Raw genomic sequence first — 22,702 nt, 5'->3', positions numbered from 1 at the left:
TATATAAACTGAAGAAAAATAATAATAAACTCATTAAATGATCTTGTGCTTAGTGTGTTTTGTATACGATAAAAATGAGATATAATTGTACTGCCAATTCAACGATCCTACTTAACCACACTGAGAAATGGGTCTGATTTAATTAAAATTCTGCTTTGTTTAAAAGGATCCCCACATTCTTTATAACTCTTTACAGCATTGAATTACTTTCATTTTTGTATTACCAGATTCTATATACTTAATTCAGGGAATTGAAACATGAGATTGAATGAAGGTTTAATGATGTACTGTATGTATGTATAGCATTTACTAACTAATGAAAAAAAATGCACTTATAATACAAATGTAATTAAACCTTTCCTGCTTTAATTGGTTAAAAAAAATGTACACGTAACCACACAAAAACAATAGGTTATGCTGCTAATAAGTAAGTACATGAATGAAGTCACTCAACCTTCTGTACAGCCTTAGTCAAGGACCTTTGTAATCTGACCACTAAGGGGCGTTTTCTGTAAACTCCGGGCCCTTGTTCTTGACTGGTTATTCCACTTCTCTGTTATGAAGCTCGTGATGGAACTGGTAATCTTTATTTTAGTTTTCTTTCTTCTGTATTGTCATATTTGCATTTCCACTGTGTAATGTTATTATAAGTTCAACATACTTAGAACTGTATAACGCCGTGATCGTTCACCTAGCTTGTATTTAAACCTTGTTTTTAATCATTTAGAAATGTATAACAACTGTTGTTTTTGTAAAGAATAAATAATTAACGGGTGTTAACAATAGCCTGTAGAATAATGTTGTATTAGCTACTGGGGTAATAAACAACAATTGCATAACATATTAACACGTATTCTTATTTAAAGGCGATTTGCGATTAGGGTAAAATGCATCCTCTGACCTGCAGAAAAAAAAATAGAGACCGGTGGATTTCTTTCCCTTGTGAATCTTTCTTCTTCAAAAATCTGTGGCACTAAACACTAAGACCCATCTGTTCGTGTTTAGTCAACACTTAACAGGCAGCATGTATTGTTTTCGTTGGGATTATCTACATTTGATTTCGTGCTGAAGCAGACCGCTTCCCTACCACATAAACGTATGCAGTGGCGCAATGGCTACATGTACAGTGTATTCTGCGATAGCTCACCTGTATTTTGACCATGCATACAATTTCAGCTGCTGGTTAGCTGGTGACCAGTTGAGACTTGGGAGTTGTAAACACATTGTTTACTAGTCTCTTGATATCCAGCAGGTATGGAAAATCATAGACAAGATTAACAGCAAACAGATAGATTTAAGAGTGTAGACAGCAAACAGTTAACTTTAGAACTTTACAGTAAATTGATTTTTATGGACCTTTTTTTCTTGGACCATCTTAAACAGCTCCTTAGCCTGTACCAAGCCTTCTGGACCAAGGAAGCCAGCTGAAAATGAGCAAATCACTGGAATCCCGTATACTTTGAGCATGTGAATGTTTTACTCCTCGTTAATTTTGAATTATTAATATTAATTACATGGGGTTTCTTGCAAGCGATTTTGGAATATTATGAAAGGATTTTTTTTTTACCCTTTTGTGATTAAAAAAAATTAAAATGTCTCGATATTAGTAGGCCAATATCAACTAAATTGTTGTCAACTAAATTCTGAGATGAAAAAATGAAATACATTGTAACAACTAGCTCCATGATAAACAGGACAGCAGGGGTAATATACAAACAGCATTATTAGACTGCTTAGTTATTTATTTTTTAATTTGCGTGAGCAATCGTTTAAGTGTTGCTTTCTTTGTGATGTCACCACTGGCAGTCGTGCTGTAATTGCCTTGGTTGAAGTGATGGCGTCATTGCGTCCCCTGGTGTAGCCTTCGTGCTGAGAAGAAGGGAGACGGAATACATACCGAGGCGAGCGTTGCTGCCGTAGCCGGGATTGAGCTTTGCCAAGCCGGACACCTCACCCCAGAAAACATGGAGGCGGCGGCGGCGGAGGAGCTGCGGGCCGGCTACCGGATCCCAGTGTACATCGATCAGATTATCAACGACACACTAGTGGTGACCCTCAGCCACGGAGACCACAGCTATACTGGAATATTGCTGAACTCTATCAAAAAGTAAGAGTTTATATTCAAAGATTAATTTCACAATGTATTTAACGTAGATGGGCCTGTAAGCAGAAAGAAGAGGGCGACAGACAAGAGCTACAGTAGGCCCAAACAGAAGTGGAGTGCATTGCAAGCTGGACATTTTATATTCAGTTTAATTTACATGCAACATTATACACAATTGGAGCACATTTCAATTAGTTAAAATGCTCTTATATGCCCACATGAGTATCATCTAAAACACTTCAAGAATGCTTAAGGATTAAAACAGATAATATTAATTATATATAATACGATATTGATTAGTTTGTTTTTATTTATTTATTGTAATACACGTATTATAAAATAAAGCACATTTTAATCACTTTGTAAAAGTTTAAACAGAGTTGTTCGAGTAGGGCGCCTGGTAGCTTTGTTGCACAGTTAATTCTGTAGAAACTCCAGCAGGGTTACCTGCCCCTAAACAAAACAAAAATAGAACAAAATAAAGTGCGTTCAACTTTTTGTTACATTTTTAAAGGCAAGTTAAAGTATGAGATTTCGTTTTGTAGTAACTCAAGTTTCCCTGATACATGCCATTCTTAAACACCTTTTCTTCATTGCCAGGGTTATGGGTCGGTACATTAGCCTATATTTCAGTCACTTTCACAAATGTTAATCATTAAAGGTCATCAGATACAAAATGTTTTAAAATATATATTTTACATTTTAAATAAACAACAAATTAAAGATGAAATGCAAATAACAAGGATGAAAATCATCAGCTATTTAGTTATAATGATTAATAATTTAAATAGAACTGATAAATAATCATTTAAATATAACTATTCTTTGTTTTGTATTACACTCTGGCAATTTTGTGTAGCCTGGGTAACGCATTTTTTTATTTAGTGGGACTTTTTAAACATCACGTGTAACAAGGGTCAGCACATGGTAGGGTAATCTTTTGCGTAGCAATTCATCATAATTTGAATTTAAGCATATAATATTATAAACATAAATTGCAGATATGCAAACTGATAAGGTTAGGGTTCAGAAATTTAGAGTAGATTAGCATTTTTCACAGTAGTGCTGTACTCTAGATACTAAACGTTTACTCTCTTGGCTGTTATATAAAAGGGATGGTGCACCTTGCATGGTTACAGTTGGTCATTAGAACTGTGAAGTAGTCACATGGATTTGCCTTGTGTCACGCTAGTAGCTTTAGCCTGTTTTATTTATAGACTGCTCTGTGTTACAATCTTGACAGTGTTAGTCTGGAATTAGCATTATAATAACCTTCCAAAATAGTATCTCCCCCGTTCCCTTTTATTTTCTTCTGTGTTTTAGGATATTATTGGGGGGGTAACCTCGGAAAAGCACTGCTACATTTGTCACTTAAACGAGATTTAATATTTCATGGGACTAAATAGAACATGACTAACAGTTAACACCCATACATTATAAAACCGAGGAGTGCTCAGGCAGTCTGATTCATCAGCTTAGCTTCAGATGTCTCAAGCACATTGTTAATGAGCATTTTATATTTTAGTATGTAACCTTGTCTGGATTGGGTGTTAATCTTCAATCAAGTTTTAACTGTTTGTAAGTTTATACATATTGTCAAAATATACTTCTTTGCAATAGTTCCCTTGCCCAAATATTGCTGCAGTTTGTCTTTCTTGATCTGTAGGCTCCCATCCCCCCATCTTGGAGCGTCTTCCTAAGCAGTAAGGCATTTTTAATCCAATGTGCTTTAGAAAGAGGCAACTGAAATATATTAAGGTTGTCTAGTTCTGAACAATGTGAGATATTTGTATACTAGCTGTATTCTATGAAGTATTTAAAGTTGTTGTTGGGCACCAAACCAACACAACACAAATACACAGTTTAGTGTAATTTATGACCTCCCTTTACTGCATTTGTTATGTCAGTGTGTTTCTGTGCTTTAAACACAGCTACAGCGTTAAGATTTTGCACTACTATCAACAGTAACAGTATCTATAATAAACTGAATCCAGCAACTGCAGTACTATATGATACAAAAAAGAAAGGGGTTGTTCAGAATGATCAAGGAGATTTCACTGTGTCATGTGGCCCTTTGTTTGGAGTTCACAGCTTTTAAGGGTTGTAGCTATTGTGTTCAGTAGAGTGTAGTTTATGATTTTATTAAACGTTGTAGGATGTCAAAAATCACAAGGTACATTCATATCCTAAACAATCATGAATAACGTATTGTTAGAAACACTTTGGAAAAGGACAATACCCTGCTGCAGCTAGACATCCCAACCCCCACTTCTCTTCAGATGTGTGAACATGCTCAGTTCATGAACAACTGTATTTAAAATGCACGCTTTCTTTTTAAATACAGTGTCATTAAAATAAAGTCTTCAGATAGTTTAGATTAAACTTTTGCTTGCCCACTGTAGAGTGATTATTTTTATTTTCAAAAGCATTGATTTGAAGGTCATTTACTGAAATCAGGTGGAACTGTCACAATCTTTTCTTAGTTTGGTTTTCCTGTGTATCGGTATTGTGAAGGGTTGGTGTGTACATACTGCACCTATGTCACACCTGAGTTTTCATTTCAGTAGCATATATCTTGAGAACCACTAATCCAATTTATTTTTATAAGGGAGGGGAGACGGACTTGGTAAGGACATTTTTAGCACAAATAAAATATCAGAAACTGGGGGTACATGGAGGCATCTGTCTGTCCATCCTGTTAAATTAGGAAAAAATATATTTTTCTTTTATGAGCACAAGGTATTAACACAGTTGTCTATTGAAAAGTTTCTTCACTACAGTATCCTGGCAGTAAATTCTGCTATGGATCATTAAGGGTGAAGTTGTATGGAAGTGTCTGAACTAGTGAACACTTGCTTTTTTTGTGTGTGTGTATTTGGAAAATACAGTTGATGGTGTCCGAAGTCAGGGCTGCTTCATTCCAATGCATGTCAAAATATTTTAAATGACATCTATGCGTTTCTTGCAAGCACTGCCTGCTCATACATATTTCGTAGAGACAGCTTCCCTTCCACCTAAATTGCACATTTTATTTCCTGGTATTGAAGAAGATCCAGTTCTGTAACATGGTAATACATGTTATCTCTTTATCGCACATACAATAATTTAGCCTGTGCACGTTGTTTTAAGTGGCAGTTTGGTTTATAGTAACACCTTTTAAGGAAGGAACTGATGTTTCTTTTGTTGATCACTTGCTACAGTACAATGTGGTAAATGGTTAATTTATATATATTTTTCCATCATGTTGTCCATTGGCAAAAAGTAATGAAATTACAGATAGTTCAGATACTAAGAAAAGGGAATATAATTTATTAAAATATATGCTGTGATTCTTTGTTTGAGGAAACATTATTCTTACAGTAAATCTCATGTTTGGTTGTAGGCTGATATTTTCTTCATTTGTTTTCAATTAATAATGCCTTTTAAATCATTAATCCTTTTTTCTTAATCATATACTTTTCTTTTGAATGCAGGACTGGGTTGTTTTGTCTTCCAGACATGTTATCAAATCAAGATGAGCCTCCAGTACCAAGCAGCAGCAACAATAATACCGTTTCCCATGACATGTGTTTCCAGCCACCCATTAAGACTGAGCCACAGCCATGTAATAAACATACTCCCAAACCTACAGACAACCGGCCCATTTCTACTCCTGTTACTTTGCCTGGAGCACTGTCTCAGTACCCTCCATATTTTGAAGGGGCTCCCTTTCCACAGCCCCTGTGGGTAAGACAGACATATAACCAGTGGGTCCCACAACCTCCTCCAAGGATAATCAAAAGAACCAAACGACGAAACCGTGATTCTGGCAGAATGACTATGAGCACTATTAGATTGCGGCCCAGGCAGGTTCTCTGTGAAAAGTGCAAGAACACTTTAAACAGCGACGAGGACAACAAAGATGGAGACAATTCCAAAGCTGCTAAAAAGGAGAACACCGATGTCAAAGAATCAAAGAAACGGGAGGAGATGGACAATGACAGCAAAAAGTGTAAAAAGGAGAAGAAAGAGGAAGACGGGTTTCCAGTTGAACTTGTTCCCCATAGTCCAGTTATCAAGATATCTTATAGCACTCCACAGGGCAAAGGAGAAGTGATCAAAATACCTTCAAGGGTCCATGGCTCAGTTAAGCCATTCTGCCCCAAACAACAGTTAATGCAGAACGGAGGGGGCCTTGAGAGGGACGAAGAATGTCAAGAAAACAAAAGTCTTCCAGACAAACCAGCAAGTGGCCCAGCTGTGTCAATTCCAAAACTGAAACTAACCAGGCCTTTGCATTTCAGTGCAGATGTCCCACCTCCAAAGATAAGGCTTAAGCCCCGAAATAGTGGTGGGAACAGCGTTTCTATATATCAGGCTGAATTTGTTGACAATCCACAGAGACAAATTAAGACCAGATCACGGTCGGTTAATGCTGATATTCATTCAGAAGACTCTACTGAAAGGAGCTCCCTCGAAATGTCCTCGGGAAGCTCTGGAGAAGAGGACGGATTTAATAAGCAACACGATGACGTAGAACAACATGGCGATTTAACTCTGCTGCTCAATTTTCGTAAGAGGAAAGCAGACTCGTCCAGTTTGTCAGTCTGTAGCAACGATAGTCTGGATGAATCCAAATCTTCCAGCTCAGACGGGGCATCTCCGGAACTCTGTGACTTTGCCCCCGGAGAGGACCTCTCCGTGTCCTCCTCATCAAAAGATGAGCAAAAGACTGTGCCGCCCCTAACGGTTCGATTACACACCAAGAGTGTCACAAAGTGTGTCACAGAAGAAGGTCGGACTGTTTCAGTAGGAGATATAGTGTGGGGTAAAATTCATGGCTTCCCTTGGTGGCCTGCCCGTGTTCTTAGCATTAGCACCAGCAAAAAGGAAGATGGCGAACCACTGTGGCAAGAAGCAAAGGTCTCCTGGTTTGGTTCCCCCACAACATCCTTGCTCTCTGTGTCAAAACTTTCGCCATTCTTAGAGTTTTTCCGTTTGAGGTTTAACCGAAAGAAGAAAGGAATGTATAGGAGGGCTATTGCCGAAGCTGCCAAGGCAGCTGAACATTTGACACCAGAAATAACATCTCTCCTCACACATTGTGAAACGTAGGTATGTAGTATGCTGTACAAGTACACTGAAATAGCTATTGGTCATTTTTCAAGTAATTAAAACTATATGGATAAAAAAAAAAAACTTTGGCTGAAGCCTCACTGAATATTAGAAATGTAGGGCAGCTTGCAAACAGGGATCACTTTTTTATTTCAAATTCAGAGTGTTTTACACCAGTTCATATCTCATTCAAACAGAAATTGTAGCCGTGTGGTAGTTCTGTGAATGTAATATTTTGTACCCTGCTCACGGTTAGGTTGTTTTTATCCTCTCTGCACTTACACAGTTCTGCTGTCTTGGCTCATTATTGTACAAGAACAAGGCTTTGAGATGGCCTGGGTTTTCAATTCTGTGTAGCTGGGGGATATTGTTGATCCTCTTTTGCAAACTGTGTACTGCAGTTGGCTGCTGATCAAAAGCTGGCATTTGGCATAGTGTGACCCAAGAGGGATTGTGCCAACTAACCTGGCCATTATGCCTTTCCCAGTGTAGGCCCTTGTAGGTTTTTTTTATTTCTAAATTGATTTCTTAGCAGATGCCCTTATCCAGGGTGACTTACAGTTAAAGTATCATATTGCAGATAATACAATAAAATCACTAGTAAGTAAGAGCAAATTAAAATGAGAGAAAATAAAAAGACAGAATTACGTTTGAGAGCGACTAAGAGCAGTTAAACTTAAAAATATTTGGTTATAAGAGTAAATTCTATTAAGAGCAAGTATTATTATTATTTATTTCTTTAGCAGACGCCCTTATCCAGGGCGACTTACAATCGTAAGCAAAAACATTTCAAGCGTTACAATACAAGTAATACAATAAGAGCAAGAAATACAATAACTTTTGTTCAAGTAAAGTACAAGTTTGACAAACCACAATTCAATAATACAGCAGGTAATAGTGATAGTTACATCAGGATATGATTAAATAGTGATAGTTACATCAGGATGTGATTAAATACAAAGTACTACAGGTTAAAAACTTGGCAGATTACAGTATTCTGAAGTACAGGATTAAATGCAGTAAAATAGGGGCTGATAAGAGCAAAATAAAGTAGTAAGTACAATAAATGGATAAGAGTGATTTCAAATAAATATGTCTTGAGGAGGTGCAGAAAGGTGGTCAGGGATTGAGCAGTTCTGATATCCATGGGTAGGTCGTTCCACCACTGAGGGGCAAGGGTGGAGAAGGAGCTGGTTCTGGAGGCAGGGGAGCAGGAGGGAGTTGCAGTAGTCAAGGCAGGACAGTATCGGGGCCTGAACTAGGAGCTGTGTGGAGTAATCAGTGAGGAAGGGGCAAATTTTGTGTATGTTGCTGAGGAATAAGTGTCAGGAGCATGCCAGAGTAGAGATGAGAGTAGGAGAGGGAGGGGTCGAGGGTGACACTGAGGTTCTTGGTGGATGAGAAGGGAGAGAGGGTGATGGATTCGAAAGAGAGAGAGATCAGTGGTGGGGGAGGAAAGGGGGGAGAAAGGGTCTGATTTGGAGAGGTTGAGTTTAAGATAATGCAAGTGCATTCAGGAGGAGATAGATATGGGAGGAGATGTTGGAGTCTGAAGGGGGAAAGGAGAAGATGATTTAGGAATCATCAGCATAGAAATTATACAAGAAGCCATGGGAGGAGATGAGGGGACCCAGGGAGCGAGTGTAGAGAGAAAGCAGGAGGGGTCCCAGGACTGAGCCTTGAGGGACACCTGTAGAAAGAGATCAAGAGGCAGAGGGTGAGCCATGCCAAGACACCTGGTAAGTGTTATTGGAGAGATAGGAGGAGAACCAGGCAAGAATGGTGCCGAAGAGTCCCAGGTCAGCGAGGAAGGACAGGAGAATAGAGTGGTTGACTGTATCAAAGGCAGCAGAGAGGTCGAGGAGAATTAGGACAGAGGAGAGGGAGGTGGCACGGGCAGAGAGTAGAGAGTTAGTGACGGAGAGAAGAGCAGTTTCAGTGGAGTGTGCTGGGCGAAAATCAGATTGGAGGTGGTTGAGCAGAAAATTTGTTGACAGGAAAGCAGAGAGCTGGGAATGTACCGCTCCTTAGATGGTTTCAAATGTCACTGCAGAGGGCACTGGTTAAGTCATTTTTATCTGCGCCACAAGCTAAAGTAGCCTGCAACTGGATGTTACACAAAGGTAAAGTAAGGGGATGTGTTCAATTTCAAACCAGTTTGATCGTGGTCAGCTGCAGATGGAAACAAACACAAATTGCTTTCGACTCGGAATGGAAAGTGGGTGTAGACACCTACCCAATTCAATTAAAATATTTCTAATTCATAATGGTAGCAAAATGTGCTTGATTCTGTTTCAGAAAGACATCATATTAAAATGAATACCAGTCTAAATTGTTTTTTTTTTGTTTTTTTTAGTGACTTGATGCTCCAAACATCAATTAATATACTGTGTGGTACAGTAATATTAATTCTACGCTGTATACATTGACCGATGGTGTGCAATGAAAGGAAGTTAAGCCAGTCAGCAAAGAATAAAATGAAAACAAAAAATACATATAAAATACAATAGGTGTAGTCCACTCCCAATAATTTGCATGCTTTTACAGTCTGAGTGGCAAAATTTTACTTGAGAGAGATGATCACTGATTAATGTTCGCAATTCTAGTATGGGCTTTGTGAATCTATATTATCTTCAGTGCCTCAGTGATTCTGAAATGCGATACTGTATTTGTGTGGTAACCAAGGGATAGAAAGGGAAGGGAAGTACAGTAATGCTTCTTGCAAAACATATTTACCATAAGGTCCAGGTCTTCTTCCTAAAGTGTCAGCTTTGCTGTTAATAAGTAAACCTGAAGTCAACAGTTCTTTTTTTTTGTTTTGTTTTTTCGTAGAAGTCACAAAAGTGATTACTGTAACGCAAGATGTAACTGTGAAGCCTGGTGGGAGTTTAGAAGCGTTCTGTGTGTGATAAGTAGCTTTTTAAAAGAAAGATTCAGACAGGAAGTGCATTGCAATAGCCTTTTATTTTGAACTAACACCCATGTGATTGTTTGTGCTTTTGTCAGCGTCATTGTGATTTGTCGTCACGGCATGCAGTTTCCATAAAGTCATTTAACACCTTTTAAGTTCTTCTTTCCTTACTTGAAGTCTTAAATGTCTGGCTGTGCTTGTGTCTCGGGGAAATCAAGAGATATATTTAAAGGTACAAGCCCACTGTAAAACTATGTGCTGAGGGTACACCGTTATTTGTAAGATTTAATAATGTGCTGTATTTCAGAATCCACCCATACCCCACCTCATAATTCTTGGTTCACTTAGAAAGTCTGGAGAGATCAAAAACAGAAGCTGGAGTCTGTTGAAGATTTTAAAAGGGACTTGTTGCTTGCTGTCTTGTTAATCTCAATGTAACACTGTGCTTTGGATTGTTATGGGGGCAGTTTTAGCCTGTGAATTTTATAGTACAATTAATGTAAGCCATTGCAGAGTTGACTTTGCATGCAAGTTTTCAGTCATTATCCCCTAATGAGCCCTCACCTTCCAGGGGGTGAGCATTGTTTATTGGTTACCAAGTAACCAGCTATAAAAATATGAACCACTTTTTATTTGACTGCATGCAGGTGTGTCTTGAAAGAACTTGACCTACGAATTTTATTATGGTTTCACCACATATGCGTTAAAATTCAACCTAAAAACTTGGACCTGTTGCGTTTCTGTGTAACCGCATATTTTGTCTTTTTATAATAAATGTAATAGTCTTTGACAAGTAAAGCTTGCATATGGTTATTTATCCTCTATACATATGTCAATGTCACATTGTTATAGATATTTAGAGCAGTGATTAATCAATTGTGAATAAACTTGGTAACGACATTTCCTATCGCACATTTTTGGGAGTAACCGGTTCTGGGTCACAGTTACATTTTAATATTTATTTAGATACCTGGTTTTCAGTTGTGATGCAATTTGGTAAGAGCATTATTGAGCAAACATTTGAGAGTACTGTAATCTATGAAGGCTTCTGCACATCTTTATGTACTTCCATTCATACACGTAAATGCATACTGTGTATGTAGGTCATGGTGATTTTATTTTGTATTGCTCTAATTTTATATTTAATCCTGAGGTTGGCAATGGTTGTTGCTGACATAATGTTGCATTAATCCAAACTGTTTTGGTAACCTCAAATTAACCACATCAATTTCCATCTATTGCAGATTAGGGGATTTTATCATTTTACTTTAATCCTCCTTTTGGCCAACATAGCTGGCATTTGATTGAGGTACTTGCTAAAGGCCAAACTAGATTGCTGTCAGAGAACAAATCTACAGGTTGTATCTTGCTCGTTGGATTTCTTTTCTCATGGTATAGCAACTGCCTTTTATACTACATTATGTGGATATGAATAAACAATCACTTTCTGCATAGAGTATAATGAAAGCAATTTATACTATAGTTTTTTTTTTTGTTGTACCTTAAAGATGCAATAATGCTACTTTCTTAGTTGCTATAAATGTAGACTATGGTTCAAACTACAAATAGAGTATGGCTGTTGAGAATTAACTCAAATTAGTGTTGTAATAGATTTTCAAAACTTTGGTAAAGTACCATTAATACAGGTATTTGGCTGATGGGATCACGAGGGGTGGGAGGGGTAGCCTATTTATTTATGAGCACTAGCAAGTGTTGATTTAAATATATTCATTGTCCTGTTACCCAATACACAAAAAAATGGTTTGTCTCGCATCATGAAATTAGAGGCCCTGCTTTATAGTTCTTTATTTGTTAGTGGCTAATTTCATGTATCCCTTCTTTTTATTCAAGGAAACTGAAGACAGGAGCACATCTGTCCTCCTAGGGTTTCCGGAGCCTATGAACATCCTGCTGTACTCCCTAGGAAAGCCTAGTGTATTGGTAGGGGAGGTGATCCTTGTCGTCTTTGAAGAATGATGAAAGCCTGGGTTAAAGCAGAGGCCAATTTAGGGAGGAAGGCCAAGAAGGAGCATCTCAAGGACAACTTTAAAGATTCTTTTTTAGAATTTACTAGCGCATACTTTATATTGATAGAGTGAATAGCCCTACTACAACTCAATGTATTTATTATCTACAACACTTTACTCAACCTTTTTACTGTCTATTTGGTGCTGCTTATTTTACCTAAAGGTTAATTCACCCGTTTGGTGCACGTGCAAAGTGAACTAGGGAATGAATTGTGTTTATACTAAAGAGATCGTTTGTTATCCATATGCCATCTCTGTTCCCGATCAGTTCTTAAAAGCAAGCAAAACAAAACAAAACAAAACAAAGTCTTAACTGCTGTTAAGTTATAGTGTACATCTGTCACTTTACAAATTTGGGAACTGTGTGATATTGGGTTTAAGAAATCATATAACATTTTAGAAGGTCTTAAAATACAGTATTCTGTTGTGCAAATTAGCCATATTCAGAACATTTTTTTTATATATATTTTATATATATTTTTTTTTTTAGAAAAGCACACAAGTTTTCTTTTTTAGTTTAAGCTGTAAAACTAACTGAACAATTTGAATATAAACCTTTAATTGTCTGTTTTAAGTGACTAAACAGTAGATTCAGTTCTAAGCAAAGCAATTCATTTAACGGTAGTTTTTCCTTTTGTTTCCTATGCACTATTTTGCTGATTTTTATTTAATTTTTGTCCTCAAAAGTGTTTCCCCAGAATAAATCACTGGTTGTTTAAAATGTATGATGTCAGAAACCTGCATCTGGATTTGTATAACATGCTATTGGAATGCTGGGAATGCAAACACCAATTCATTCTACAGAGAGAGGGAATCTTCAGGAAAAGCTTCAAATAGTGTTTTTTTCTTTTTTTTCTTTTTGATCAAACAAAGGACAAACAAATAATTTGTCGTAGAGGGGTGAGGAGGCAAGAAAAGAAATACTGCATATTTAAAGCTCAGTTATTGCACTGCCCTAGAAATGGCGAGGGTGTTTTTTTTGTTTGTTTTTGTTTGTTTTTTTGTCTTTGTTTTCTAGGAGTTGGATAATGTTCACATGTTCTTTCTGGTTCACGTCTACACTCTGGTGTGTGGTTACTGGAACGAGCGGCTACTTGTATTGCCTTGGCAATAAACTAACTTGCTGTGACACTTTTGAATTCAGTGAGCTGTTTTTATTTTACTGTATATAAAATAAACTATACAAGCAATATGGGCCGTTTCAGTGTCTCTTTTATGAATTCCTACACTTGATTTTAATATGTAGTGTCCCTATATATTTTAGGTAGATCTTTAATGTTTTAAAGGGTCTCTGTTTCATGTTTAACAAATATATAACTAGCTTATTCCTGAAGTACAGTTTTTATTGGAAGACTGATTGAATTTTAAATTTGACATTAGGGCATGGCAACTGCATGTTTACAAAACAGGTGGAAGGCGATTCATGTTTTTTTGACAGAATTGCCCACCATATTTAGTTGAGGTAATCTGCGCTAGCTTGTTTTTGTTTTGTTTTTCCATTAACCACTCAAATGTAACACACAGGACAAGCGCCCTTGTTTTGCCATCTGTCCGTAGAGTACAACTGACAATCAGTTTGGACTGATCTCTGGATCAATAGTTAACTTACAAATGCAGTGCCAACATCTGCCATGCATGAGGTCAGTTGTGGACCCCACATTGTAGAATTTTATTGCAGATTTCTCATCGCTGATCAAATGAGGAATTTTGGGCATTTGTATATAGTACACTCAGTGGCGTGATCTACTAGACTGAATACTTGGGTCTTTAGAAAAAATATGCTAAAAGGCAGTGATGTGTTGTAGGAAAAGTACATACAATGTTCATAATAGGCTTGTGCTTTATTTAGAAGAAAGATAATAGCAGGCTTTTATCAACATTCAAATAAAGGGCTTTTTTTGTAATGTTTGGGTAATATCTGGACATTGAACCCTTTAAGCCCTATTGATATATTTGCTTACTGAATAGCATGGGTGTGTTGGTGATTGCTGTTCCAAGATTAAAAGATTACCTTTGCCACATGCATACAGACAAGGCACCAACATTACTGTTTGAACATAGGAGTGTAAAGTGTTGCACAATATATGCTGAACCGGTTTACAAAGATTGACAGCATCACACCCTTTAAATAAATTATGTGTAGTTTGTCTAACCTTGTATTCTTGAAAAATCTAACTTGGGTGGTTTATGTCTTTATATATTTATATATTGAGCTATCAGTAACTTTTTCTGAAGGGCTTGTTGCAGCATCAGCCAAAGGCAGATTTATTCTTTGTACATTATCACGCTGGAACCTAACCAAACTACAGAGAACTTCACATGAAGATGTTATTTTTTGCATGTTGTTGACAAATGATGGTGTCAAGTTTCTGGAATGAAACCTAGAGTTTTCTAAACAGTTAGAGAGCTTTACATTTCTTCAAATGTCCCCAGAGTTGTTTCAGAGAAGATCCAAAACTCTAAGTGGAAATTGGTGACATTTTATGAAGGCATTTTACTTTTAAACAAGCAAAGGTCATCTTGTATTGCTCTTACCCCAGGCTATATTCCGAAATACAAAGTACACTTTGTTTAAAAGCATGATTACATATTTCAATTCAAGATGCCTATTACTGAAGAAACCAAGTTGTGAACAGTATACACTTGAAGGAAAAACGCAGTGTGCTAAACAAATCGGGGGATGCAAGCAAGCAAGTCCATTTAAGATGTGTTCATCCTGCTGGTGACCAACTTCCCTTTCCTGTGTTATTTGGATGTCGGGTGCCTGCAATGTTTTTTGTCCACTAGTCTGATCTACAGGCTTGTTTTCTGATTTCTGTAGCAGTACACATCCCTCAGTACACGATTTATTCTCATATCATGTATTTATTCCATACCAATTTCTGAGCTACAGTATTGATAAGCAGTCACAAAAGCAGACCGTTAAATGAGCTTGTCCAGTTTGGTAGAGCTATTGGTACTATCACTTAGTAGCTTTACTAGAGATAGTAGCTCATACAGTATACACAGTTTCTTGGTATCTCTGGTTTAACTAATTTAAATCTAGGCTGAGTCATTATGTACAACCCATAATGATCACTTTTTTTTCAAACTGTAATTGAGGAAGGGTTTAATAATCTACATAGCATCCTCACCTGACCAGAATGCCAGCTGTTCTTGGGATCCCACAGTAATCCACTGAACGGCTTCCTCTGCAGTAGTGAATTGGTTCACTTTGTACAGTGGCTGCCTGAGCTCTTCCCTCACATAACCCAAGAGGAACCTAGAAACACATACCTGTCATGGTATTTTTTTGTTCATATACTAGCCTATCACTTACGTGACAAAAAAAGCAACATGAAATGTTCTCACACTCTTTGGTTTGACTGTTACACATTCTGGAGAGCATACAATTGTTGTGAAAATTCAGGTTTTATAAAACAGATATCCCATTAAAACCCATCCCATTATGTCGGTGTGGCAGGCACATTCACTGGATGTTTGAGGCACATGTTTTTTATGAAATTTGGCTTTTTGCATTTTTTTTTTCTTTTTCTGGAAATACTAAAGAAGCGTAATAGTCAATAACAAACGTTTTGCCTCTCTCAAACGTTCTTTTAGTATTTCTAAATGTAATACTATCGAGTGATAGTTGTGGATGATCTTGATTTATACTGTAGCTTCACTTCTAAATCCTCATGTCGTTGCTGCAGACTGCAAGGTGAAACTGAACCCCTAAACTGAGCTTTTTTTAGATGGCTTTTTTTTGGGATGTATCTCTTGAATGATTTATTTCTGATTCTCTTGTGCCACCTTGCCAGGACAGCTTCAACTACTACACAAACTGTTCTCTTAATAACCATTGCAAATAAGGTCATAATCAGATTTTGTGTTGTTCTGTTGATATAGAGGCTTGCAGATTGATGTCATTATTTTTGCTTGGTTCTAGACATACAATAGTGTACAATAATACAAATGACTGGAAATAAAGGGGAGCTGGTGGAGATTAGATATTATCTGGAGAACAGAGGCACCCTCCCTTTAAGACTATGTGTGGACCATCTGCTACGTGACACAGTGGCAGCACAGTACCTAACGAAATCTAAGATTCATTTACATCTTCTCAGCAAGCCACAGCTCTTTACTGTGCTTTGTTGCCTGTGGCCTGATCACAAACAATGTGTCGCCAACCTCAGTCATCATTGTTAGTGTCCAAGAGCTGTAACCCCATCTAAAGCATTGTAATTTGAGCCTAGAAACCGTGAGAATGCGTTGTGATCTTTTTCGGTTTTACAGCTGATAAGCTACTGCTTTGTCGTTTTTAAAAAATACAACTGGTCTTGCATGTAGGTTGACATGTCTTCAACCCGTCAGATCACTGCCAGACAAGTGAGAAATGAAAGTCTGATCAGACATGTTTTAAAAAAAGTACCATGCATCAGCAGTGCATACTGTGTCATTAGGATCATTATAAGCTTCTTTGCAGGCTCTGTCCATTATAGACTTTAATGAGGCTGGTGCAAAGGGGAGAAGATAAGCAATTATACAGCAACCAGAAACATGCATGTTTGTGACAAATTGCCTTTAATTAAAATGAGCTGGGGGCAAGTGGCCAATATTGGGGTGTACACATGATAAAAGGCATTTGAAAATAGTGAACGTTACTCAAAAAAAGTAGTTTCCCATAATGTGGTAAACATGAACCACAAACTAGCATTACAATACATACATAATGTTTTTAGGCTAGGTACATGTATGGCTTTACTTGACAGGTAGGTGTGGCTTACTGTAGTTACAATAAGGCAAAAAACACAGTGCTGTGAATAAAAAAGTGCATTGGTTGGTATGTATTTACAGAACAGAGCTGAACTCTTGACTGTGCAAATGCTGCACAGGTGTTGTGCACAACCTGCATTACTTCATTTTGTCTGTGGATTGCACACAGTTTTAGGAAAAATCCAACTCCATTACAAAATGTTACAAAGCAAGGAGCTTCAATGATCTGCCCAGATCGATGTGGGTTGTGCTTACTTTCCTCAATCAGCATATTCATTGTCTGTGCCACATCGGTGGTTATAGTTTCAACCTGGGACTGACAAGTGTTGTCGACCACAAATGCTTATGCATGCCCAAACCATTACAAACGACATCCAAACTCATGTTCTGTCATGCTGCAGTCGCACCTCTGGTGCCCCAATGAGTATGTTAATTGCACCAAGCAGGTAAGGGATAGGCTGCAGCCGGCATTGAAACAATTCCAAACACCTTACATACCTGCGCTATTGTCCTTCCTACACATGTAAATATAGTCTGTTATCACCTGTGACAGGCCTGGCATTGACTATACAAACTGTAAATGAGTGTGTCAGTGAGTGTCTGAATACACAGGTTTAATATACACAATATCTCTCTGTGGCAGGGCAGAGTTATTGCGTATTGTTGTAGTATGGGGTGTGTCAACACTTTCTGTCTAAGTCTTTGTTTCAAGCATGTCCTTAATTAATAAATTAAATCAATTAAACCTCTGACTAGATTCATAAGCACTTACTCAGGCAATTATACTTATAGTATTAAACCTCCTTGACCGATACCATTCTGAAGTATTGAAAGTGTTTCAAAATACTGCATATACTTCCTCTATTGCAGACAACCTAAATAATCTGCGATTATTTAAATGTGTTAAAACCACATGATTGCCATTTGGCGCAAATGAAATTGTTAAGTAAAGCTAGGGTAGTATTTACTAATGAATCAGCCACTGTGTTCTACATTTAAACTATTGTATGTAATAAACTCAAATCAGCATCACAATTATTTTCATTTATTATTTGAAAGGTATTATCAGCAAGGCAGTAGGCACTAGTAAATGTGCATACAAGGAGGAATCAATCATTATGTTTATTATCTTTAATTAGTCTTTGGAGACTTAGCAAAGTCAAAGCATTTGAGCACCAGAGGCGATTGGGGGTATGCTGTTATCGTACCTCTATTTCTGGATCTAAGCTGCTCTCTGCAGCATGTTCAATAAAGAAGCAATTTCGAAAAAAGGCAGTCACTATTACAGAAGATGTCTTTGTAACCCATCTGACAGATGGGCTTTTAGTGCTCGAAAATCTAAGTTTAGATTAGATTAGATTTGCTAGAGGGTTTAGGCTTTTACAAAGATATAAACAAAGATGCATAAAAAAATAATATTTTAAACATGTGTAAATCATTAGGCGTTCATATGACAGCCACAAAGTGAAGGGTGCTGTTAGATATCAAAATTTGCCCTAAGAGCTTCCATTAGATGGAAATTATAAAGTTGCCTTGGTTTATGTATTTGCTGTTAAAAAACCTACTGTACTTGGTGTCAATGCTAGCAAATACCGTTATGGAAAAAAATATATATACTGTATGTCAAAATATATTGGCAAACAATATATTGTAATTTTAGTCATGAGGTTTTACTTGTCTTAAATGTTGTTGTTTTATGCACTTGTATGACTACCAACCACTTACCAAACATTCAAATAAAAAAAAAAAAACGTAATATAACATATTGTTTTATATATTGTGCAATATAATTTATATATATATATATATATATATATATATATATATATATATATATATATATATATATATATATATATATACTGTATATATACACACACATATATATATATATATATACATTTTGTATCCTTCAATATATTGAAATACATTAATCAATATATTAGATTATATTTCTTAATATATTTAAATATATATATTTTTTCCGTAAGGGTAGGTGTGAACAAATAATCATCACTACCTGAAACTAACCATGTAAATGTATTATTCATTTAATAGTCTTGTGGGAAATATCTTATTGTATGTGAAAATAAGCATTACAGTTTATCACTGAATAGTTTTATCAAAATGAATTGCTGGAATGCAGCCATTATTGCAGTAGGCCACACATACAGTATAATAGGCCTATTCGACAATCATAATAAGCCTATCATGCCAATGTTAACAAATGCTAAGATCTCAACTCAACATCCAAAATAACAGTTTGTAAAAATGAGATTAGTTGGCTTTCTTATAGAGGTTTTCTGCCTAATTGTTTTTAATAAGGTGGCTATAATGAGTCAGCGGCTGAACTAGGCCCTTTTCTATAACCACTGAACCACACAGCCTCCTGAATTTGATTATTTTACTGTTCTGTTGTTTTATATGCTTGGTCAGCAGTTTTTATTTCTCCTAGACCTGTATGGAGATCCGTGTTGAAAGAGTTAAAAAATAAACAAATAAAGGTTTTCAAAGTCATGATAGAGCTAGGTATAAAAATCCAAGGCCGCTTTACACTTCTTGGAGCATTCACACGTCCTTGGTCCTCAAGGTTAATGACATTTTGACAGCAGTGTTTGTTTACACTGCTGTGCTTGAGTTTTTTAGTTGTTCTGGATGGTTTGATCTTATTCAGGATCAGACAACAGAAATAATGAGCATTATTTGGAGCCTCCATATCTTTGTGTTGTCCAGACCAGGTGCTACTACCAGATGCATATGAAATAAATCCAGCTGTAAGATTATATTCAGTCCTTGAAGTTTGTTTACAGCGTGCTTGTATAACGTTTATTCAACAACCTTTTGCATTGAAGCACTGTATTGTATAAGGCAGTGGACACACACTGCTGCTGTTGGACATACACTGCCGCTGTTGTTGGTGTGCAACAATAAAGCTATTCAAAGTCTGCATTAAGTTGTTTGCTTAAATAAGTATTTATTCAAGACATCCAAACCCAGATATTACACTACTATAGTTTGCAGTGATCCAACAATTCAGTATAGAACTGGGCAAACAGATGGCAAATGACATTTAATACAGAAAAGTGTAAGGTACTTCATGCAGGCAATAAAAATGTGCATTATAAATACCATATGGGAGATACTGAAATTGAAGAAGGAACCTATGAAAAAGACCTAGGAGTTTATGTTGACTCAGAAATGTCTTCATCTAGACAATGTGGGGAAGCTATAAAAAAGGCCAACAAAATGCTTGGATATATAGTGAAAAGTGTTGAATTTAAATCAAGGGAAGTAATGTTAAAACTTTACAATGCATTAGTAAGACCTCAACTACAATATTGTGTTCAGTTCTGGTTCGCTACAAAAAGGATATTACTGCACTAGAAAGAGTGCAAAAAAGAGCGACCAGAATTATTCCGGGTTTAAATGTCCCATGCATACATGTGAAAATAATTGAATTTGTTCAGTCTTGAACAAAGAAGACTATGCGGTGATCTGATTCAAGCATTCAAAACTCTAAAAGGTATTGACAATGTGGACTCTAGGGACTTTTTCAACCTGAAAAAAGGACCAGGGGTCACAAATGGAGATTAGATAAAGGGGCATTCAGAACAGAAAATAGGAGGCACTTTTTTACACAGAGAATTGTGGGAGTCTGGAACCAACTCCCCAGTAATGTTGTTGAAGCTGACACCCTGGGATCCTTCAAGAAGCTGCTTGAGGAGATCCTGGCATCAATAACATCAATAACAACCAAATGAGCAAGATGGGCCTCCTCTCGTTTGTAAACTTTCTTATGTTCTTATATACAGTATACATGCATACACATACCAATATAAAGTACATGAGTAGGCTAATAAAGAACATCTGACTTTTCCAACTTTTTTAAACACTGTCCACACGATTGACATTGTACATACAGTACAGTGATCCGTGGCCCAGATGATAAAAACGAGTTCCAGTATAAAGACCTCAAGTATTAAGCTGAAAATTATATGTTACATTAGTTGAGAGCAGTAGCAAAATATATACACTAGACTTGTATTTGTAAGTTGTCTAGAAGTTAGGTTTACATTTGAATACTTTTTCATATAATAACAGGATGTTCTTTATATGTTAAATCGTGTGTACCGTTATTCAAATTGAACAGTGCTCATTAGTGTTATTAAATTACAGAACAATAGACTAGTGATGCACTAGGATAAGAGGCCTGAACAACAATGCTGCCTTTGTTCTGCTGAACCTGGGCAAACCTCAAAAGACCATGTGTCCCATATCTGCCTTTTGGAGTCTGCATTCATTCATTTACTATGAAGTTATTTTTTGTGCCTAGTGTTTTTTTTTACAATGTATTTTGTGGTGCTTTTTTTTTTTTTTTTTTTTAAATAACGTAAAATAAACAAGAACTTCAACAACATACAACAGAATAAGTGTCTAGAATTAAACAAAACAGACAAAGGGTTTACATAGTGATCAGGCGTGCCCTATCCATCCTGTTTTGTCTTTGTCTCCAGTAGAACAACGTTCCTAAACATATTAAGCAGGTTATTTTGTTTCACAGTTAACAAAATAGCTTGTTTAAAGCAGTTCTCAGATCTAGTACACTGGTCAGCAGGCAAATAGCATTTCTTATTACTTATTTACTTACAAATGCTGCATTACATTACAGTATCTACTATAGTTTCTGCAAAATGACTGCTGTAAGCAAGTCATTTACTTCAGTTTCACTAAAGTATGTTTCCTTGGTCAGTTCAATAAGTGACTATTTAATTTTTAAACCTATATATATATATTTCTCTCAGCCAAGGAAAATATTGACATAATCATGGTTGTCTGCATGCTAGACCAGCCTGAATATTAAAGATACAAAGTACTGTACGTACTGTTCATGAAAAACAAGTGGCCCTGAACTTAATGATTGAAATACATTATATGTAAATAAACACTTGCATATAGCCTAGCATTTAGTTCCAACTTTATATTGATACTCTGGCTTGCATACATCTAAACATGGTAATTCACTGGTGATTAAATATGCTTTATGTTGATTCTTAATATTTTGTTCCTACTGTTACTATACATTGAGGGGTTATAAATTTTGTAGCTGTTCCATATATGTGTCATGTTCTGTTTTAGTCACCAAATCCTGGTGTTAAAACTGAAAAGTTTAAAGCATGCCTGTGGCGTCTCTGTCAAACATGTCTTCTTTCTAAGTACTGCTGGTACACCAAAGTGTAACCATTACCCTGTCCCCCTACAACATTTTGCCCCCAGTGTATCCTCCCCGGTCCTTTTGTTCAGTATACCGGATGTTTTTCATTTGAAATTGCCCACACTACCGTCAGCCTGAGAGCCCTCTGGTATGGACGTTCAGAACACTGGTCTCAACTATATTAAACTCTGGCAGAAGGTACTGCAGAAATATTTCTATTTATGAGCAATTTGCCAGTGCTGAAGAAAGTATGCCTATATAAAAAAAAGTCTATTTTAACCAAATCTGGCTCAAACCTTTTATATTTAGAATTAGAATGGGCTGAGGACTCGACTACTGCAACGCTCTCCATGGTGGTCTCCAAGCTGGTTCAAAATGCCGTTGCTAGAATCCTTACCAGATGTAAAAAACATGATCACATTACCCCCTGTCTTGTCCAGCTGCACTGGCTACCTGTTCAGGATTACTTTCAAAAGTTTTGGACGCCATAACTATACAATGACTCATCACTCAGTAGGAAATGCTTAGTGCTTGACTGTCTGGAAAAAGCTGATTATACACTGTGGCTCCACCACATGCAAACTCAATCGAAATGCACT

At 36.8% G+C, this 22,702-nt stretch overlaps 1 protein-coding gene across 6 annotated transcripts; it reads left to right on the top strand.

Annotated features, from left to right (window-relative positions):
• The first annotated feature begins 86 nt into the window (after positions 1–86).
• On the top strand, positions 87–13,328 carry LOC117415927 (PWWP domain-containing protein 2B-like). 6 transcript variants are annotated; one of them, XM_034026865.3, is made up of 4 exons: positions 87–579; positions 1,807–2,107; positions 5,578–7,194; positions 9,555–11,954. In XM_034026865.3, exons 2-4 carry the CDS (start codon positions 1,965–1,967, stop codon positions 9,625–9,627), a joined length of 1,833 nt encoding a protein of 610 aa, XP_033882756.1. In that variant the 5' UTR covers positions 87–579; positions 1,807–1,964; the 3' UTR covers positions 9,628–11,954. The 6 variants fall into 6 exon arrangements, with proteins under 6 accessions (XP_033882756.1, XP_058882136.1, XP_058882135.1 ...); XM_059026153.1 differs by lacking the exon at positions 87–579 and adding an exon at positions 602–1,252; XM_059026152.1 differs by lacking the exon at positions 87–579 and having other exon boundaries at positions 602–2,107.
• The last annotated feature ends 9,374 nt before the right edge of the window (positions 13,329–22,702 follow it).

The sequence above is a fragment of the Acipenser ruthenus genome, chromosome 7 (genome assembly GCF_902713425.1).
Source record: "Acipenser ruthenus chromosome 7, fAciRut3.2 maternal haplotype, whole genome shotgun sequence".
NCBI classification, from domain to species: Eukaryota; Metazoa; Chordata; class Actinopteri; order Acipenseriformes; family Acipenseridae; genus Acipenser; species Acipenser ruthenus.
This window is presented reverse-complemented; position numbering and strand designations above follow the sequence as displayed.